At 42.0% G+C, this 22567-nt stretch overlaps 1 protein-coding gene across 1 annotated transcript in view; it reads left to right on the plus strand.

Moving 5' to 3' along the window:
* Window positions 1-14830, plus strand: part of LOC137502939 (zinc finger and BTB domain-containing protein 49-like) — an 86825-nt gene extending 71995 nt beyond the window's left edge. Inside the window, exons 5-6 of the mRNA XM_068230155.1 lie at window positions 6839-6992; window positions 14624-14830. Coding sequence (XP_068086256.1) covers window positions 6839-6992; window positions 14624-14830 — 361 coding nt within the window. The remainder of the gene's footprint in view (window positions 1-6838; window positions 6993-14623) is intronic.
* The last annotated feature ends 7737 nt before the right edge of the window (window positions 14831-22567 follow it).

Consider the following 22567-nt stretch of genomic DNA (forward strand, 5'->3'; position numbering starts at 1 on the left):
GTAGAAGTTGCTTTCGATAAATGCAAGCACTAACCCACCGAATAAGCAGCAGTTTTACACTAAGCTCACCTTAGGATGTGCACGTGCAATGTAGATGAAGACCGCAAAACTGCAGAATGCTTTAGCAGATCTCACTGGAATAATGTTGACAGTAGACGATGATTTTCTAAAAAAAAACAAGGACAAAAGAAACCGTAAAAAATCCAAAATAATAATAATAATCAAAGAATTAAACTTACTTTTTTTAGCAGATATCAATCACGATGGTGATCTTCGTTGAAAGTGAGGGAATACAGTTAATTGCCTATTCGTTTATATGCACAAACGATTTTATATAATCAGTACTTAACACACTGCCGTTCGTTTCACACAGAGTACATCCGGTGAACTGGGACTTGTTACTAGAGAGCAAGGCAGAAAGTGCGTACGTTTGCATTACAGTTGTAACAAATGTTTACGAACTGACTTCCTTCAGGTAAGTGTCCTCAAGGAAGCGGTCGGTGCTATGTCTAGTTAAAAACTACTAAAGCACAGGACTTTAGGGTCAGCCGTAGACTAAGGCCCTTCGCCTAGCTCTTGCTTCCCGTGTCGGTATCACCCAGCCTAGTATAAGAGAGGATCTGGGGTCTCTTAACCACGCCTACACCTCACTGTTAACTTGGGAGCGACCCTCGGGGCCTTGAGCTGAGCGCTTAGTTTTATAGAATCAAACGAGGCTTCTAAGAGAGAATGTATAACAACGCCTACCGTGTTCCCTGCCCGTTAACTTGGGATGGACACTTGGGGTCTTGAACTAGGCGCTTAGAGGCCGTTGACGGTATCCCCCTGCCTAGAGTCCCCATGTCTCTTCTGAACTTAAGATTTGGGGCTCTTAAGAACACTTTAGAAAGAGGGTAAAACCCGATGCCGGCACATAGCCTACTCCAGCATCAAGGGGCCTGCACAAGGCTTGACATCCCCATCCAACAGATGAATCACCATCAACAGCGTTGTATGCCCTCAAGCACTACGAAGAGGTTTGGAATTTAAAGCACACTTTTAGAAATTGTATACTTCCACCTCGCCTACCGTGCCAGCTAACATTCTGATGGTGAAAATTTAGCGGGACTCGAACCGGCTAACCTTGGTGTCAGACTTCAGCGCCTTAACGATCATAGTCACCAAAGATGCTGTTTTACCGTTGGATAATTTTCCTATCAACAACAAGCTCTGTTATATTAGCCTAGGAGAAGCGTACAGTAGTCTTTTACACAGCTAGAAGTTTGTACCTGCATGCATTACACTTAAGTGCGGCTAGTATTCGGGAGATAACTGGTTCGAACTACTCTGTCGTCAGCCTTGAAAATAGTTTCCTATTTTACATCGGGCAATTGCTGGAGCTGTACTTTAACGGCCGATTCCTTCCCGCTCCTAGACCTTTCCAGCTCCAGGGACTGTACCTTAATTAAGGCAAAGACCGCTTCCATCCCGCTCCTAGCCCGATCGTCGCCGTAATACCTATCTGTGTCGGTGCAACGTAAAACAAAATCAAAGATGCTGTTTTACCGATAAGAGGTAATTACTAGAAACATAAGGATCTGGTTTACGGCCGGATGCCCTTCCTAAAGTCAATCACGTAGCAGGACATTAAGTCACTGGGATTGTGAATTGCAGTATCCAGTGTCTTACTTGAGTATGTGTGAACAAAGTAATGTGTATTGTGCTCACTTGATATGTTACTTCCGTTCACGTTTTGGCAAGCAGTAGCAGAAACTCGCAGTACTAGTAGCGGACTACATGCAAATGATAATGATTTATCCTTTTTCCTCCACTCCTTTTTACATATAAGTATAAGGCTGTAGATGTTTAGTTTTTTACTTGCATCTACCGTCGTTTAGGGTGTATGCTTTGACTCCTGATTTCGTTTTCTTACCAGGTCAGAAATTTTGCAGACCAAAAATGCATCCTTACAGTTGCCGCACAGGAAGCAAGCATGTCTACTTGTCCCAGACACCTCGAGTTCGAGGATACGAGTAGTCTAGACTAACAGTCGCTGTAGAGGTTTAGTTTTCTGCTTGCCTCCCCCGTCGTGTACTGTGAGTTCGAATCCCTACTAGGTCAGAAATTTTTCTATCGGATGGGGACCGTCAGGAAGGGTATCCGGTCGTTCTCTGAGATAATAGTATGTTGAGAAGGACACCTTGCTGTAAGATGGCGGAGTGTCTACAAGTTGCAGCTTGCTTGCTTGTCCCGTTAAATTCCGCGCTATAAAGTTTACTAAGATAGCTGTAGGCCATGTGAACATCGTGTCTTCTTTAACGATGGTCGCTGACCGCTGTCATAAAGCACATGGCTAACGTAGATGTTTAGTGGCGTAAATATTGCATCACGGTACAGTCTTGTTTAAAGATGGCAGCTGTAAAAAAGCACTTGGCTTTGTTTACAAACAAGAGCACGTACAGTTTCAAATTGCCCGCCACCATGTGCCTAAGGTGACACCCATGAGGATTTAGCCCCGTCATTATAGCAGCATGATGCTCTCTTGTTTAAAGATAGCCGCTGACAGCCGTCAAAATTCCATGTATGATTTCAAATTGCCCGCCACCACGTAGCTTAGGAGGCAACTATGAGGTTTAGTGTGGTATAGATGGAAGCACTGAGGTTAGCGATGCTCTGTTGTTTAAATATGGCAGTCGTCTGCTGTCAAAAAGCACGTGTCTTTGTTTACAGCAGCTGAGAGCTGTCAAAATTCATGTGGAATTTCAAATTGATCGCCACTATGGCAACTATGAGGTTTAGTGCAGTAAAGATGGCAGCACTAAGGTTAGCAAAGCTCTGTTGTTTAAAGATGGCCGCTGACAGCTGTCAAAAACACGTGGAATTTCAGATTGCCAGCCACTACGTGCCTAAGGTGGCAACTATGAGGTTTAGTGCCGTAAAGTTGGCAGCACTAAGGTTAGCAAAGCTCTGTTGTTTAAAGATGGCCGCTGACAGCTGTCAAGAAGCACGTGGCTGTCAAGAAACCACGTGGCTTTGTTTACAAACAAAAGCACGTGGTCGTGACGTCACGGTCAGGTGACTGGGGTCAATGACCTCAGTTGCTGACGCAGCAAAAATGCTGACTCAGCGTATTTAGAGCGCACCTAGCCCTACTACTAAGTTACATCAAGTGATTGTCATACATTTGCACCTCGGAGACTCAACGGTCAAAATTTTGCTGATATAACAATGCCAACGCAATTAGTTTTTCATATGTTTCCGCAGTATTTCAGTTAGTATCCGCACCCCAATACGGCTGATTTTCTCCACTCGCATTTTTTCCTGCACCTCACAGATGCCTATGTGTTTTCTCTCGTGTGCTATGCCTATTTCGCTACTTCGTCCAGACGTATTTCAGTGATGCGATAGAGAATGGGGGTACTTGTTTGCTTAGCCGTCTAACCTCGTGCGACGGTAACGCTTGCATACTGTTGATGGTGACTTGACCCTGCCAACGCACTTCCCTTCAAGAGGATGCCGTAACGTTGGTTCCGATTCCTTGACACATATTTCCATAAGTATGTGACGGTGTTCTTTTACGGCCGGCCTGGAAAGACTTTTAGGGCTCGTGACAACAGGTAGTTACAACGCTCCGGACACGAAGAAGAGACGAATTTGGTAACCGCTCCTCTGGAGAAGGAACGATACGCTCTTTTCTGCATTAACTTATAGAAAGGTAGACCAACTGTTCCATACCGGATGTCTCCATCTCCGCCAAGCTGCCGTGTTTGGTCCGCAAGAGTTATATTCCGCTCAAGTCTGCTGGCACGGCGGTGGGGACCCCGTATCCATCACCTGGGACACGCCACGTACTACGGCAGTGTAACTGGTTCTTGGAGAATATTCATCAATACAAAACGAAATACCATTTTACTGGAAAACTAATTGAGAACCTGCTAAGTCACTTCTAACAGAAATCACGTAATACCATAAAGAAGAATTGCAACAGTCTAATGCAACTTTGCTTAGCATGATATGCCACGAAACGTATGGTATACAAGCAAGTGTCCTATTTTCTGCCGTCTGTTGTTTTGTGGTGGTAATATCAATATCTTGTGTGGTGATCAAGTAGTCTAGCCTGTCGTATCTCGAATCAATATCTCCGTTTTTTATCCACTCATTTAGTGCCAAGAGTGTAGTAACAACACGGTGTCGAGCAACCCACTACTTTAATTGTGAGGAAGTCATGCATTCCACCGGGCCATGTGAATTCAGTGCATACAGCATCGATAGGAAATTACCACATCATATTATGATGTATTTTTCCCTACTTGATCGAGTTTTCCGATGCTCCTATTGCAAGCGAATCTCACCTTGAACCATGAAATTTGTATTTCTCGGTCGTCTTTCCTAGTATCTAGAATCACCTTGCGGTGGGAAGACAGGCACAGACTCCGATTATATCCAACAATGTTATCATATCCCTAAACATTATCACATGCTCCTTGAAGTTTTGTAATAAACGTTATCTCATTTCTTCCTTCATATAGCAGCGAAATCCGCTACAGTGCGTTTGAATCTCCTGTTATGTTGAATTTTCGTTCAAGCCTTGATTTTCATGCTCCTTTTAGCTGTAGTGTTAAAGGAACACTTGTACGAATATTCAAGAACGTGATAGCTTGCATTTCGGTTCAGATATTTCAGGTTTTCAAAACATAGTAATAAAACATTACAAACTGAGCCACACCCACCCCATCTATCACTACATTAGGGAAATATTCATGGGGAACAATATTTGAGGCCCGGGTCGTGTCGACTGGGCAAGGCACATACATAACCCTGAGCTGTAAACCCCCCTGGTAATCAGGTAACAAGGGCAAGACTACATCTATTTGAAATAAAAGAAGAAATGGTTTAAAGCAGGGTTTTTATTAAATAAATATGAGAGAAAAAATTTAAACCAAGAGAAACAAATCACACAAAATAAATAAGGGAATTAATCGTAATACTCATGGACATACCTTGTTCTTTTTCACATAGTTGAAACATGGCGTGAACTCAAGCTGATACTCTTCAAAAAAATATTGATACGTAATTTAAAATGCTCACTGCCCCTCGACACATCGCTATTACATTACCAGCAGCTTCCTTTCATCATAAAGTATTCAACCAGGTCGCCCGTTTTACCAGGATTCACATATCCAAGGCACTGCACCACATATTACCTCAGGCAACTAACAACGTGAAACGTTAGCACAACAATAAGCCGCGCCGAAGAACAAAAAGCAGATAAGAATAACGACAGATGAGACTGAGCACAGCCTCCATGGACCAATCAAAGCCAAGACAGATCAAAGAATACAATAGCTACGCCCATGCGCAAATATGAAACCAACATGGCGGGTACTCAAGCTGAGCATCAGCCATGAATAACAAATAAAATATATAGCTGTGCGCTGAGAACAAACAAGGCGCAGAATTAGAAAGATAAATACAACAGGTCGATCGACATATCATCCTTTTCTCCCCCACACATCCAAAGTCACATGCGTACCACATTCACGCACACACAATGAGGGTATCGGGAAAATAAAACACGAAAGGCCGTTCAGATTTCGTAGTCAAATACAAACCATAAATTACGACTCCTCGGTCATTATCAGCGGGTCTCACGTACTCAAATGTTTGCGTGCGGCGTGCAATTACACATAAGGTCAGAACTGAACATTACTTTATTCACATCACTGGCATGTTGCGCCTTGTACAAGCTGGATTGGTATCTCCTGCGGTCGAGACAAGGGGCACATCATGAGGATCACGCAGTATTAAAGCATGCAGTGCACCAAATCATAACCAGAGAGACCCTTTTTCAATTATCACAACAAGATCACAAACACATTCATTCAAAGCACATCGTACGACGGAGCGGAAAGATGTATGCCATCGACCGTAACATACGGGAATAACTCGTAACCACATCCAAATATAAACCAAACTATCACATACCTGTGATTATCAATGGTAAAATCGGATAGCAGCGTGAAAGGTCCAGGCTTGAACACATTGAATGGATATTTAAAGCATAAAAATGCCACACCAAACATAGCGGCAGCCATTGCTAGTATCCGCCAGACGTAGAACAGAAGAACTCCACAGAGTACAAATTATCGCTCCAGCGAAACGAACGACCTCACAGATAAAAACATAGCGTGTGCTGCTCCCTACTGGACGTCATTAGACTGACACATGTAAAGATTGAAAGACAAAGCTGAAGGAAGCCATTTGCATAATTAAATGACAAATCGTGAAACATGCGATAAGCATGATTCAAACCAAGCCATATTATTTGTCACCATCATAATGTCTATGACATCAGTATTTGGAGGTGAAATGAATGCGTCTATGTTATGGAAAGTGCCGTCATCTGTGTGCTCTCTTTCAGCTTTTCGAAGGTATAATCAGGATTAGTGGCTTCTGTGTTGCATACGGTCTCTGTTAAACACAGCAATTAAGACGTAGACTGATATATTACATGGTAGTATGGATCAACTTCCTTGTATGAACCTACCGTCCTATATATAGGTCGGCTCTGTTTGTTTCCACATCAAAGCTACGTAATTACAAATAACCAAACTGTGACGTAATAGAATTCCACACTGAAATGATTACAAATTACAAATACAATACGTATGTTTCCGCGACTGTATTGAATATTTATAAACGAGTTCCCCTTGTTCAGCATATCTCGCTGAGTACGTTGATGTGTAATGAGCTTTGTGCATGGGATATCTGTTAGTGGAATGTTCAGTATCATTTCCAGTCTGTGACAGTTGTAGTGGAGTTGAACTATTGGTTACATCGTTTTAATTTGTTACCCTAGATCGAGACCAGGCGTGAGCTACGTGGATCATCGAACTCCAGATGGCGGAGCACCTTTTTTCAGATGTGATATCTGTGCCAAATACTTAAGCCAGAAAGGCAGTCTAGCACGCCACATGCGTACTCACACGGGCGAGAAGCCAAATTGCTGCATTGTGTGTGGAAAATCCTTTAACAATAAAAATCATCTTACAGTTCATATGCGGATTCACACAGGTGTTATGCCACACTGTTGTAATGTCTGTGGCAAATCCTTCGGGCAAAAATGCCATCTTTCAGATCACATGCGTTCTCACACTGGAGAGAAGCCATACATTTGCGATGTCTGTGGAAAATCATTCGGGAAAAACGGGAATCTTACATTTCACATGCGTACTCACACTGGGGATAAGCCATACAGCTGCCATGTTTGTGGGAAATCCTTCAGCCGTACATTCAATCTTAAAGTTCATAGGCGGGTTCACACAGGCGAGAAGTCGCTATGGTGCAACGTCTGTGGCAAATCCTTCGGGCTAAAATGCAATATTACACTTCACATGCTTACTCACACAGGAGAGAAGCCATACAGCTGCCATGTCTGTGGGAAATCCTTCGGCCGTACAGGCAGTCTTAAAGTTCATAGGCGGATTCACACAGGCGAGAACCTTCAGCTGGAGAGGACACCTAGGAAATAACTTGCGCACTCACAAAGGCGAGAAGCTAGCACAAAATCCCACCTAGTACGTCACGTACGGACTCAAGCGTGCGACAAGCCGCACTGTGCATTGTCTGTGTCAAATCCTTCAACGAGAAAGGCAACCTAGCAGGTCACATGTTGTCCTACACGGGTAATAACCCTAACCGCTGTATTATCTGTAGTAAGCAATTTTGCGGGAGAATTCTACTCTCGAAACACATGCAGAAGAGATGCCATAATGCTGCAATATCTGTGGCAAGTCTAAAGCTAGAAAGTTAGTCTTACAGAGCACTACCGAACGCACATGCGTGTGATGGTAAACGAGGGCTCAGTAATGTGACAAAATGTTCAAAACATCGTGTATCTTAACCATGCACGTATGAACCACACTGGAGGGATGCCGCAATGCTGCGTGTTTGGTGGCAAATCGTTTGTCCGCAGCACCACGCTGTCGGTGCGCACGACCGTCATTTCATGCCAGGCTGAAGCCGCACGCGATGTAATAATTTTCTTTTTCTTTTATATATCACTAACTACTATACGAGGGTTTTGAGTCCCACAGGACCTCAAGACATGTAGCCAGGTACATGCGATCGCACACAGCGCAGAAGTATTTCTTTTTTCAGCCAGACAGCAACATCTCGTCACACCTCAAGATGTACACCGGAGATTGGTCCCTATGAGGTATTTTCTCTGCGGTAGAATCTTCAGACAGAAAAAATGCGTGGTCCGTGTTGTGAAAAGTGCAAAGGACATTTCTTGAGTTTTCTCCTGATCAATCCCAGATCATGTACATCCACTTCTTCTCAGCCCAGGACGACCCCTTTTCTGCTTCCAGACATTAGTAGAAGTGTGGTCAGTAATACTCATTGAGGAGCCGTCTAGATGCGAGGGTAAAATGTAAGCCGGATGTACACAGGAATCATACGACAAAGATGAATGTAAGTGGTACAAGGCTAGAAACGCAGTAGAAAGATATTCAAACGTTAGAATAAACAATTCAAGGGAATAAATAAGTGCCGAATTAAGTCATAATAAATTGTTGCTGAAGACTTAACACACCTGTGCTCCCGCTTAGTACATTTCACTAGTGTGTCCCGTTAATTATAAGTAGACCAGTAGCTCAAAACTGTACCTTCGTCTTCGGCTCTTGTACGAGAATGTTGTGTCTGTCGACTTGTTCTGAATGCAAATTTGAAGTTCAATTTCAGTGCCCGTAGGTTCTCATGAAGGTCACGTCAGTGGAAGTGAACTGAATTTTCACAAGATCGTTGTGCCTGGCAACGATTAACTTCGCAGCGGTGCCTTACTCGGAAGATAAAACAAGTCCTGTTGCAAAGGGGTTATCACGTACCAGCAGTCCACAACCATCATTGGAAGACTTTGTGGGTAGCGACCACGTTTCCGTTAGCTGAGACTGCAACCTACTCACAGTGTCCGGTTTGTGAAACGTAGGGTGTTTTGCCGACATCTTCATTCTTGGAAGTGGCGGACCTCAACCCCCACCACCAGTCCCATACGTCAGAGAGAAAGGATCCTCTATGGGACAAAATCCCGACATCTCAGCGAACATAGTGAAGGTTGGGTAGGAAAGCTGCCACAAGCTAACTACCCTTTTAGTGGTCTTGTACGACAGCAGGGATCGGAACAGTTCCACACCACCCTTGCTTATACAAGTGCAAGTAATTGCACATCTTTAGGCTATATTTCGACAAACCATTATTTCTTTTGTTCAGTCACAAGCTTTGAAGGGATTTAGATCACACAAAATTTTGTGTGGATTTATTACCAGATTTCATACCTCTGTGCGAATGGGCGATAGAATAACACCAATGGTATTCCCTGCCTGTTGTAAAAAGCGTTTAAAAGGGGCCCAGATGCTCTAAACTTGGGAGCATGGGTTGGCAGACACAGGGTCCTGATCTGAGTCCTGGCATTGCTTCCACACACTTGTGCCAGGCTCCTCACTTTCATTTATCTTATCCGACCTCCCTTGGTCAAATCTTGTTCTCCTACAAGCCTGACATATTAGAGCACTCGAGGCCTATGAATTCTTTCATTTTCATGCCCTTCATGGCCCTTGCCTTTCATTGGCTGATGTCTTCGTTTTTGTTATGTTGGATACCTTCCACATTTCCCCTCTGATTAGTGTTATATATAGGATGGTTGCCTAGTTGTACTTCCTCTTAAATCAACAATCACCACAACTTCATACCAGATGTAAAGATTGGTTTCCAGAAATTTGATAACTATTAGTTCTAAGAAACAGTGGGCTTATTATTATTACAATAATCCATGGCATTGGACGAACCGACCGTAGGTGAGCTCAGGAGTAAAGGATAGAGAGATAGAAGAAGAAAAATCCCAAAACCTTCCATGATATCATTCTGTAAATACCTCACTATTTTTAAGGTATGAAAGAGGTTAGTGTCATCTTCCATCCTGGGTCTAATTATCCTATAGAATTAGTATAGGTCCAGAAGAGATTCCTGGGACACTCCTAGCTTTATAGGTTTTATAGATGTACATATTGTGCCCTATGTTTTAAAAACCATCTTACAGGTGTTCCACATATACCAATTTTGATCAGTTATGCCATTAGCAACTCATGGTTCAATGTATCAAGCTTTTCGTGAGTAAGCCTACGGCTAGATAATCTTTATTTAAGGCATCTTGCAGCTGAATCAAAATATCAACCATTGCATTCATAATATTTTTATTACGTAGGAAACCGCATTGGTAGTCATAAAATAATGCTTAGAAATTAAGATTTAGCCACTCAATTATCACTGGTTACCAGATAATAACATGCAGGTCAAATCAAAAAGACCTGCATCTGGCTAGCCGAACTTGTCCTCGGATACTACCGGCACTAAAACAATACACCATTACTATTATTAGATAAAGACAAATGTTGAATGAAAAACCCTCATTGTACCTGCTAGATTTTGCAATTGCAGCACATACATAAATAATATATAATGGCAATGTTTGCTCCAAAGCTGAGTTTTGTGCGAGTGGCCATACTGGGGATATCTCCAGTAACAATGTTAAAAAAAGGAAAAATGTTCCACCTTTTCAATACAATAACACTGTTGCACAAATCAATGTAGCAACATATTTAATTTAATTTATTAAAGGACTGGTTTCAACATCTGTCCGTGTCCTCATCAGCCTACACAAAAAATGGCAAGAAGTTAACACAATGGTAGCACTTATGACACTTTTCTTGTTCATGTAGAGGTTCTTGAGCACTCTTGCTACTCTTGCTGATCTTGAGGTTAAAAAGATGTAGTATAGTTTACAATTGTTGTTATTCAAGGAATAAAATTTTGGTTGCTAGGTAACAAATGATATAATTTTGTTTTAGTACTTCAAAACGAGGATAGTGGTATATATAAAGACTCTTAGAATATGAGACTATTAGTACTGATATGGATTTTTTGATATCTAAGGAAAGGAAAGAAAATAAAAATAAGAAATAGAAAAGTGAAAATGGTAAGGTAAGTATTATTATGAGGTTCACATTTAATTTAGCCTTGTCATGAAATACAAGAGGAAGTAAGCACCGAAAACTGAATATAGGTAGGGGATTGGAGGGGGTAAGGGAGTAATGGGAGTAGTTTAAGGTGGGTCAGGGGGGTGTTGTGGTAAGAGCAAGTAGCATGAGAATGTGTTGTGTATTACGTGGAAGATTGAACGCCTACTGGTCAACTTGAAGCTTTCGAAAACTAAAATAAGGAAGTCAAAAAGAATGTTTGGTTTCTCAGACAAATCGTTAAGGTTTTTGGTTAGGATTAAAATATTGATCAAGGTGTATTAAACAATTTTCAGTGATGTCAAGAAGAGGGCCTTTGTTTAGGGTACTGATAATTTCAATGTCTTGGTCTAATGTAGTGAAGATGTCTCCTCCTCCCGTGGGAAATTTGAATTTTGGCGCGAGATTTGAATTTGTAAACAAAGCCACGTGCTTCTTGACAGCTGTCATCGACAACAACGCATCGCTAACCTCACTGCTGCCATCTTGACGGGCCTAAACCACACTGCTGCAACTAAACTTCACTAGCGCGAGATTTGTATTGGTAAACAAAGCCACGTGCTTTTTTGACAGCCACGCGCTTTTTGACAGCTATCTTTAAACAACGCATCGCCAACCTCAGTGCTGCTATCTTGACGGGCCTAAACCCCAGTGCTGCCAACTAAACCTTACTAGCGCCAGATTTGAATCGATAAACATAGCCACGTGCTTTTTTGACAGCTGTCTTCCGCCATCCTGCTTCGCAAACCTCAGTGCTGCACTCTTTAGCTACTACCTTTCAAAAGTGGTGGCGGCAATTAGAAAAATTCCACGTGCTCTTCTTTGGAAACAAAACCACGTGCTTTTTTGACAGCTGACAGCAGCCACCTTTAATGAACAGAGCATCGTGCTGCCCTCTTTATCTCTCTTGTTTGGAAACAAATACACGTGCTTTTTTGACATGCAGCCATCTTTAGTCAACAGAGCATCGTGCTGCCCTCTTTAGCTACTTACCTTTGAACTGTGGTGGCGGTAATTTCCACGTGACAGCTCTCATCTGCCATCTTGAATCGCTTACCTTTCCGCTGTACAGCTGTTATCCTCCATTTTGCATCGCAAACCTCAGTACTGCTCTCTTTACCTATTACCTTTGAAATGTGGTGGCGGATAATTTGAAAAATTCCGTCAGCTGTTACCCGCCATCTTGCATCGCTTACCTAAGTGCTGCTATCTTTACGGTACTAAAACTTATCGTGGTGGTGGTGGGAAATTTAAAATCTCAGTGCTTTTTTGACAGCTATCATCCGCCATCATTAATCACGAGAGCACCGTGCTGCTATCTTTACGGCACTGCGGGTAATTTGAAAAAATTCCGTCCGCTGTCATCCGCCATCTTTAATCAACAAAGCATCGTGCTGCTATCTTTAGCTACATTTAACATGTGGTGGCGGCAATTTGAAATTCAATCCAGATGCCATCTTTAATTCACTGAGTACTGTGATGCTATCTTTAGCCACTACTTTTGAATTGTGGTGGCGGATAATTTGAAAAAAGTATTCCGTTAGCTATTATTAACTTTAATGCATTTGCGAACCTAACCTCTCATCTACTATCTTGAAGGAGACCATCCTTAGTTTACAACAAGATGCCCCTCCCGACGCTAATTACTACTTAGAGGTTACTACCCAAGATGGCGGTGGCTGTTATGGGTACCCCCTCCTCCTCCCCTACCTCCTCCGCCTCCTCTATCCCGAAAAGTAACAGAAGTAGCGAGAATGATTGCGGGTACAAGATGTTTCACTACTTCTACAATCATCTGTCCATTCTTATCCTGTAAAATTCAAATACCGTCCTGGAACAAAATAATGTAGCCCTGAGTATATTCGTTTGTGAACGGAGAAATAAATCACGTTAAGGGAGGGAATCGTCATTTCCTGTTCATGTGTGTGTTATAATGTTCAATATGTGCTCGCAAGAATTTGGAAGGGTTGATGTTTTAAAATATCCGGTTATTAGTTATCCGGAAAGATAGAATAACCCTATGATAAGTGTAAGCATACATCAAATATGGAGTTTTCCGGATATGATGAGGTAGAATTATTCTGATTAAAGAATTGGCTAAAAACTTCCTGATGTACATCTGTGGCAGTGGTCGGTAGTTAACTTCCAAAGAATCAAGGATCAGGCGATCAACCACGTACCAGAACACTATCACACTGTTAGTAAGATATTTAGGTATTATGCACAGTTATCATATATCCTCTGAATTCGAACAATCCCCGTTCGGTTCAGTGACTGGTCGCCATAGACTGAAGAGTGTACACCTTTCACCCTTGTGGTGCCACTACATAATCTAATATACACAGTTGCTACATTGCACTCTATGTGTTCTCTTACTTTGCGATTTCCTTTCAGATATCTGTGTTCAAGACTGTATTTATGTTCACCTAACCATGTGCTACTTTCATTGGGTATAAATTAAACTCAAATGTTTTTTCTGAAAACTTTTCATTTCATTTTACAGTTCTGTGTTTTCCATTACTGTTCAAAAGTCTGCCTGGTTCTTTTCAAGTATTTGTATTTCTTCTTTATTAGAATCGAAATTTATTTCTTTTCTTTCTTTCTTTTTATCTTTCTTTCTTTCTCTCTTTCTTTCTTTCTTTCTCTCTTTATTTATTTATTTATGTATTTATTTCTCCTATCTAACCCGTTTACCCTACAGGGTCGGATCTTCCTGTTCCGGGGTTATCTGAGAGGTGAAAGAAGGTGCGGGCTGAATGGGTCTATCTACGAAAGTCAAAGATTCTTTTAAAACTTAGGAATGAAGGTTATATTTCTTTTCAGAAAATCGAATTGCTAACAAACAAAATTCTTCACTTTGCGAAAGAACACGGAATCTGGTACAATGACAATTTTGACTCCAGAATAGAGAACCCGAGAATAGATAATTTACAGGTTCATTGAGATTCAAGCTCCAAATTTACAATTTTACAACGTCACTAATACAGCGATTAGTTATATAAGGCGGGATATATCCCAATAAATAATTTTTATCCAGAGCACTTTGCTCCAACCGTTACAATTTACGGCCTTCCAAAGGCACCACTCATCATTACAAAAATCTCAGAAAAGAGCTTACGTGCTCTCCAGGCTCCCAATTTCTTACAGACAACTCAAGGGAAATTTACACAAACCTTACAACTTTAGGCCTCTCTAGGCCCAACCTACTATTGACAATTTAGTTAACACAGGCGTATCTAGTACCCATGCTACCGGGCCTTCGTGAAAAAGAAGAACAGGTTAAATTACTGGCCCAAACTCAAAAATGTATGGATGCGACACTTGCGCTCCTGGAAAACCAAGATTTAAAACCCTATTTGGGCTTATTACCGACGTAATAATTTATACCCTCTCCGTAAATACTTGAGTACTGGCTGCATGGCTATTGAAATTTGTGTCTTTAAATTGGTTTGCCGCTACGTTATTCATCAAGTGATTCATGGTCTCACATACCATGGTTTTCAATACTCATAAACATGAATTTCAGCCGGCTTTAAAGGTAATTAATGTGCCCATCTGTGGTGTATGGCCAGACGGTGCCTTTTTCCAGTATTCTCCTGCATTCTACTTTCGTCCGTATGAACTACCTCGCCACTCGCTCCCCTCCACTGGGCATGTATGCGCACGTGATCATTGCGGTTGTGGACTGTCTTGCAGGCTTCTGGGTAGTCGCCATTATCGTTCTGAGAGTGAGGCGAGATGGAAGGGCGGCGTGCTTCTCTGCTTGGCGGGATGGATAGTGTAATTATCATGGACCCAGGGTGAATTTGTTTGATAAGGCTTACGCCCTCGTGAACTTCGAAAGTTTTTTTAAATTTTTATTATAATTTCATCTTCATCGCCTGGAAATTTTGACTGCCTTCTAAGGATTTCCTCTAGCATACGTAAGTAAGGAAATGAAGCTGAAGCTACTTCTCGACTACGGCAAGATGGTACACTGTAAGTGTTTTTCCAACTCTCCGTGTGGTGAACTGAATGTTTCGAAAGGTGAAGTGCGTACCCAGACATAATGTAAACCACCTTTGTTTACTGTAAATTAGTATTAATTATTTTTCTTGGAAATGGTATATTTAATACTTAATACTTGGTTGTGGCCTGCTAGGCCTAATAGGTAGGAGTTAACACAATGTTTTGGCAAGGTTACTAACCAAGCGAGTTGCCACAAGGGTGTGGGGTTTACGTTCGTATTCCATTTCAATTTTAACTTCATTTCCTTCTTAATTATATTTGAAAATTTATGTGCTTAGTGTTTTCGTGGTAATTCGGCGTTCTGTTTTCTTTTGTCTCTTAATATGTATTTGCGTATTGTTGATTGGTGGCCTGTGATTGGCTCTTTCCCTTGACTGACCGAGTGGCCATGGGAATGCTAATGTTGATTGGCGGTGATGCTGATTGTTGATGTAATTTAGTACTGTGGCTGCTTTAACCTGCTTTTCTTTTAATTCAATTTGGCATTTTTCCTCTCCCTGATGGCACTTTTTCCTACCCGCGTCGCGGACCTGGTTATTATTATTTTGGGGTAAACTTTTCTTGAAACTTCATCGCGATATTCCACCCTTCTGGTAGAAGCTCCTTGGAATATACTCCAAATAACATTTCAGAATTTAAAAAAGCAATTAAGTGAAAATTGTTTCTCGATCTGATAACGTATATGATGGTGGTATGAACCTTGCCATGAAATCTATTGGTATTTAAAGAATATATAAAGGTTAAATAGGTGTTTCAGAATTTCGTGTAGTCTTTGTTAATTAATTAATTAAATTATTTTCTAATGAAACGGTCGACCGTAGTTTTTTAAATCTTTGAGCACTAAGATTTTTTGGTTTATTTCCAGTGAGGATTATTTTATTAAAATTGTAAGCTTCTTAAAGTCTATTATTAAATCTCCCTTTGTGGTTGTTGTTTTTGAAAGTGGGTAAGTATTATAAAATCATGACCAGGTCTCCATTTTATCCCCCCCTCTTGTGTCATCGGTTTACTTAATGGTGAGTACTTGTTAATTTTCCTTATTTGATATTTGTTTGGTCTCACACGTTTCCACAACTCTGATCTGTACTTATATTTTTCATGTATGGTCAGAGCATTTGTGCTGTCACTTGGGGTAATTATGTAATTAATTGCGCTAAGTACAGCTTGTGGCCCGATCATGCCGAGGTTAATCCCACATCACTGAGGTGACTAGAAAGAAAGGTTAATTAAAGCTTTACAGGAAGAGAAACAGTTACAAAATCGTAGTCGCCTAAAGTTAAATTGAAGGGGAACTCGAGAGGGTAACGCACTCTCTATCCCAGTTTTACAGTTCAAGCCTTTATTAAATGTTACATTAGCAAGAAAAAGGTTACATTTTAGGAACCAGAAGGTTACATAGTAAAAAATTAGAACCTTCTCCTCGGGGCAATTTGCGGAGATAGCTGCAGAGATAGAAAATTGGTGGCCATTACCTGGGCTGATGTTCTGCCTGCCGAAGAATGAGGCACCCCGCCTCCTCTCTTAATACACACACTCAGATATTCGAAGATGAATAAGACAAGGTAACATGAAAAGCCGCAGCTTATATCCCCGAGACGAGGGTTCGCAGAGGCTCTGGATTAAATCCGGACACTCTCTCTCATTTTTATTGGCTAAACAAGAAGCTACAAGAAGCTTACGATTGGCTGAAAAATAATTACAGAAAATTTTTAATGGCCAGACTCATAAGCTGGCGGGATGGGAAGGAACTGTTGCAAACCTGGAAGTACCAAAATAAATGAAAGTTAATTTAGTTGAGAAAACCTATAAACACAAAACCTTTAAATCACTAATTCTTCCACCTTGAACCAGATTGCATGACCTCACTTTTTATAGAGACGTCTATGGAGAAAAGTTCAAACTTCTTGATGTACACTAAATCAAAACAAATAAATCCAATCAGTTCAGGAAACTTTAAAATAACCTATTACTCAGTTTTTCAGTAGTAACATTTTCTTGGCATTAGCAGTTTCACGTTTTGTTCGGTAGATAGTGTTCTTTAAGGCGCTTCTTTTAAATGTGCGGTGTAGAGGGCGAACCTCCCGGTACAGACTTCCTCATAAGGTTATTCCCAGCTGTGAAACAGCAGAACTTTGAAAGGAAGGAATGTTGGAATTTCACAGATCAGAAATTACTCCCTAAAGGTCCATTTTTAGAAAAATAACTTGTAAAACTAGTTTGAAGCCTTCTTGCAGTCGTAGAAGTTTGACAGACACAGTTCAAATCTGACCGCAAGTGCGGCCGCCGCTGCCGATACCCAGGTGATGTCCCCCGGATCACCCAAGAACCCTCAGATACACCTCCCCCGCTACTATGAAAGGGGTAGTCGTGAGTAGTATAATACAGGGATTCTGCGGCCTCCTCCTCCCGAGGGTCTTCCCAGGGGCCTCCTCCACCCGAGGGTCTTCCCAGGGGCCCACTCCTCCTCCCAAGGGGCCTTTCCAGGGGCCCGTGCCTCCTCCTCCTCCCGGGAGACTTCCCAGGGGCCTGCTCCTCCTCCCGCGGGAAATTTGAATTCGTAAACAAAGCCACGTGCTTTTTTTACAATTGTCATCCGCCATCTTTAATCTATAGAGCACAGTGCTGCCCTCTTTAGCTACTCACCTTTGAAATGTGGTGGCGGATAATTTGAAAAATGCTTTCTGACAGCTGCCATCTTAAATCCAGAGAGCACCGTGCTGCCCTCTTTAGCTAGATACCTATGAAATGTGGTGGCAGGCAATTCCACGTGACAGCAGCCATCCTTAATCAAGAGAGCACCGTGCTGCCCTCTTTGTGGTGGTGGCAAATTCCACGTGCTCTTGTTTGGAAACAAACTCACGCGCTTTTTGTCATCCGCCATCTATAATCAACAGAGCACAGTGCTGCCCTCTTTAGCTAGATATCGTTGAAATATGTTGGCGGATAATTTAAAAAGAAAAATTCTACAGCAGCCATTTCTCGACGCTGATTGCACAAGATGGTGGCTATTCATGACTCCTTGAAAGTGCTTATGCAATATGGCCGCTATACATAGGTTCTTACGAGACGCCCTTGGGATGTTTGCGCATGATGACGGTTATACAAGGCTCCTTATGAGACACCCTAGGGATGCTTGCGCAAGATGGCGTTTGCTCTTATGAGGCGGCTTAAAGGTCCTTGCACAAGATGGCTTTAGACTCCTAAGGACGCTTGCGCAAGATGGCGGATGAAAGATTGCGGCTATACACGACTCCTTATGAGACGAATTAAGGGTGCTTGCGCAAGATGGCTGCCGCTCTTATGAAGAAAGCTAGCTTAGAGGCTAACGTGACGTGCTACTTCGATTCATTAAATTTAGGGCTTAAATGCAAAATGTTAAATATCTCGAAAACGGTGCACCGTAGAGCAAAACGGACTAATTTTTTCTGCCAAATACCCAGGTTCGCAGTATGAGGAACAAGAAAACTGTCTAATGATGGGATCATCGGTTCGGTTCCTACTTAGGCCCTTTGGCATTTGCTCTGTTTTAGTTTGTATTGAAGCGAGTCTTCGTAACATGATCAGGTCTAGCTATGGTAGAGAGTATAAGGTACCGTGCTGGTTCGATTCATTAAATTCGGGGCTTAAATTCAAAATGTTAAATATCTCGAAAACGGTGCATCGTAGAGCAAAACGGACAAAATTTTTTCGCCTCATACGTAGGTTCGCACTATCAGGAACAAGAAAAACATAGTCTAATGATGAGATCAACGGTTCGATTCCTACTTAAGCCCTTTGGCATTGGCGACTATCTAATTCTACAAAATGGTGGCTGCTCTTATGAGGCACAAGATTGCTTGAGACGTCCTAGGGATGCTTACGCAAGATGGCGGTCAAAAAATGGTGACTATACATAGCTCCTTTTGAGACAGCCTAGGGGTGCTCGCACAAGATGGCGGCAACTCATATGAAGAAAGCTAGCTTAGAGGCAACTGCGCAAGAAACGGCTGCTGTTATGCATGCGGTGGAGGGCAATTTGAAGTTCTATGTGCTTAATCAATAGAGCACCCTGCTGCCCTCTTTAGCTGAAATGTGGTGGCGGATAATTTGAAAAATTATTTTGACAGCTGTCATCTTTAAACAATGGCGACCATACATAGGCTGTTAAGGCCTTATCATTCTCCTCCTCCTTCTCTACCTCCTCCTCCTCATCCTCCGCCTCTTATGTCAAGGCATAGCTTTATATCGAACAAGTTTAAACCTGCATCGCGAAGGCAAACGTGTGCAGCGATAACATTATTGTGCATGTTTAGACTTGCGAAACATAAGAAGAGTAGAATCAAACGCTGTACTCGATGCAAGATGTGATCAGAACATTGATTGATGTGTTCAGAACACGAAATAAGTTATCAAGTCTAGAATCAAACACTGTACTCAATACAACATGTGTTTAGAACATGTTAGGGGGTACCCTTGTTCTAAGAAGATCAGATTGAAACATAAAAAGACTAGAATCGAACACTGTAATCGATGTTGTTAACTTCAAAATGTGATCAGAACATTGATTTCTGTGTTCAGAACACAAAATAAGTGATCAAGTCTAGAATCAAACACTGTACTCAATACAACATGTGTTTAGAACATGTTAGGGGGTACCCTTGTTCTAAGAAGATCAGAATGAAACATAACAAGACTAGAATCGAACACTGTAATCGATGTTGTTAACTTCAACATATGATCAGAACATTGTTTGATGTGTTCAGAGCAAAAGTACAATTTTAATAATGATTTGCTTAGTGTAAAATCAAAAACTATGGAAACAAACTGTGCATATATCGCGTAGCTAACTCGCTCAGTAAACGAAATTGCAAAACTACAACTTCAATAATTTGCTTAGTGTGAAAATCAAAAACACACTGTACACATACTGCGCAGCTAACTCGCTCGGTAAACGATATAGCAAAAGTACAACTTCAAATGATTTACCTTCCATCATTCGTCTTGTATGAAAATCAGTCCAACAAGTTATCGCATAAACATGTAATATGAAGTATCAGTCAATCTCTTGGCATGGGTTACAAGCATGTAGCTTATGCGGGAAGTAAAATTAAACAGAACGCGTTTGCTATAAGAAGAACTCTGCTTACATTTAAGTCCGTAGCTGTTGAACAAGTTATTACATAAATATGTAACATGAAATATCGGTTCGGAAACATATTGTTTCAATCTGTTGACATGGGTTACAAGCATGTAAGTAGTATAATACAGGGATTCGGCGGCCGCCAACGCCACCCGAGGGGCCCTCCCAGGGGCCTCGTCCACCACCGCCACCCGGGAGGCCTTCCCAGGGGCCCGTGCCTCCTCCTCCTCCCGGGAGGCTTCCCTGGGGCCAGCTCCTCCTCCCGCGGGAAATTTGAATTGGTAAACAAAGCCACGTGCTCTTCGACAGCTATCATCGACAACAACGCATCGCTACCCTCACTGCTGCCATCTTGACGGGCCTAAACATCAGTGGTACCAACTTAACCTAACTAGCTCGAGATTTGAATTGGTAAACAAATCCACGTGCTTTTTGACAGCCACGTGCTTTTTCGCAGAAAAAAACACATCGCTAACCTCAGTACTACTATTATGACAGGCCTAAACCTTAGCGGTACCAACTTAACCTCACTAGCGCGAGATTTGAATCGGTAAACAAATCCACGTGCTTTTTGACAGCTGTCATCCGCCATCTTTAAACTACAGAGCACCGTGCTGCCCTCTTTATCGCAGTAGCTGAAAATTCGTCACCTGTCATCCGCAGTGCTGTCATCTTAACGGGCCTAAACCTTAGTGCTACCAACTTAACCTCACTAGTGCGAGATTTGAATCGGTAAGCAAATCCACGTGCTTTTTTGACAGCTGTCATCCGCCATCTTTAATCCATAGAGAACAGTGCTGCCCTCTTTAGTTGAAATGTGGTGGCGGATAATTTGAAAAATGCTTTTTGACAGCAGCCATCTTTAATCCAAAGAGCACTGTGCTGCCCTATTTAGATAGATACCTTTGAAATGTGGTGGCAGGCAATTCCACGTGACAGCAGCCATTTTTAATCAATAGAGCACCGTGCATCCCTCTTTGTGGCGGTGGCAAATTCTACGTGCTCTTGTTTGGAAACAAACTCACGTGCTTTTTTCTGACAGCTGTCATCCGCCATCTTGCATCACAAACCTCAGTGCTGCACTCTTTAGCTAGATACTTTTGATATGTGGTGGCGGCAATTTGAAAAATTCTATGTGTTCTTGTTTGGAAACAAAGCCACGTGCTTTTTGGCCAGCTGTCATCCGCCATCTTTAATCAATAGAGCACTGTGCTGCTATCATGCGGGCAATTTCGTCAGCTGTCATCCGCTATCTTTAATCCACAGAGCACCGTGCTGCGCTCTTTAGCTAGATATCTTTGAAATGTGGTGGCAGCAAATTGAAAAATTCCACGTGCTCTTGTTTAGTAAACAAACTCACGCGCTTTTTGTCGGCTGTCATCCGCCATCTTACATCGCAAACCTCATTGCCACACTCTTTAGGTACATACCTTTGAAATATGGTGGCGCATAATTTAAAAAGAAAAATTCTACAGCAACCATCTCTCGACGCTAATTGCACAAGATCGTGGCTATACATGACTCCTTATGAGACGCCTTAAGGGTGCATGCGCAAGATGGCTGCTGCTCTTATGAAGAAAGCTAGCTGAGAGGCTAACGTGTCGTGCTAGTTCGATTCATTAAATTAGGGGCTTAAATGCAAAATGTTAAATATCTCGAAAACGGTGCATTGTAGAGCAAAACGGGCAAAATTTTTCTGCCCAATACATCGGCTCGCAGTATGAGGAACATGATAGCATAAGAAAAAGATAGTCTAATGATGAGATCAACGGTTCGGATCCTACTTAGGCCCTTTGGTACTCGCTCTGTTTTAGCTTGTATTGAAGCAAGTCTTCGCAACTGATCAGGTCTAGCTATGGTAGAGGGTATAACGTGCCGTACAGGTTCGATTCATTAAATTTGGGGTTTAAATGCAAAATGTTAAATATCTCGAATACGGTGCACCGTAGAGCAAAACGGACAAAATGTTGCCACCTAATACCTAGGTTTGCAGTATCAGGAACATGATAGCATAAGAAAAACATAGTCTGATGATGAGACCGGCTATCTAATTCTACAAGATGGCGGCTATACATAGCTTCTTACGAGACAGCTTAAGAGCGCTTGCACAAGATGGCTGCTGCTCTTATGAGACTCCTTAGGGGTGCTTGCGCAAGGTAGCAGCGACAAGACGGTGACTATACACAGCTCCTTATGATACGGCCTAGTGGTGCTCACTCAAGATGGTGGCTGCTCTGATGAAGAAAGCTAGCTTTGCATCGTGCAGGTATCTTTACAGCACTAAACCTCATACCTTTGAAATGTGGTGGCGGGTAATTTGAAAAATTCTACGTGCTTTTTTCTTAACAGAAGCTATCTTTAAACAATATCGGCTATACATAAGCTGTTA

The sequence above is a fragment of the Anabrus simplex genome, chromosome 13, assembly GCF_040414725.1.
Source record: "Anabrus simplex isolate iqAnaSimp1 chromosome 13, ASM4041472v1, whole genome shotgun sequence".
Taxonomy (NCBI): Eukaryota; Metazoa; Arthropoda; class Insecta; order Orthoptera; family Tettigoniidae; genus Anabrus; species Anabrus simplex.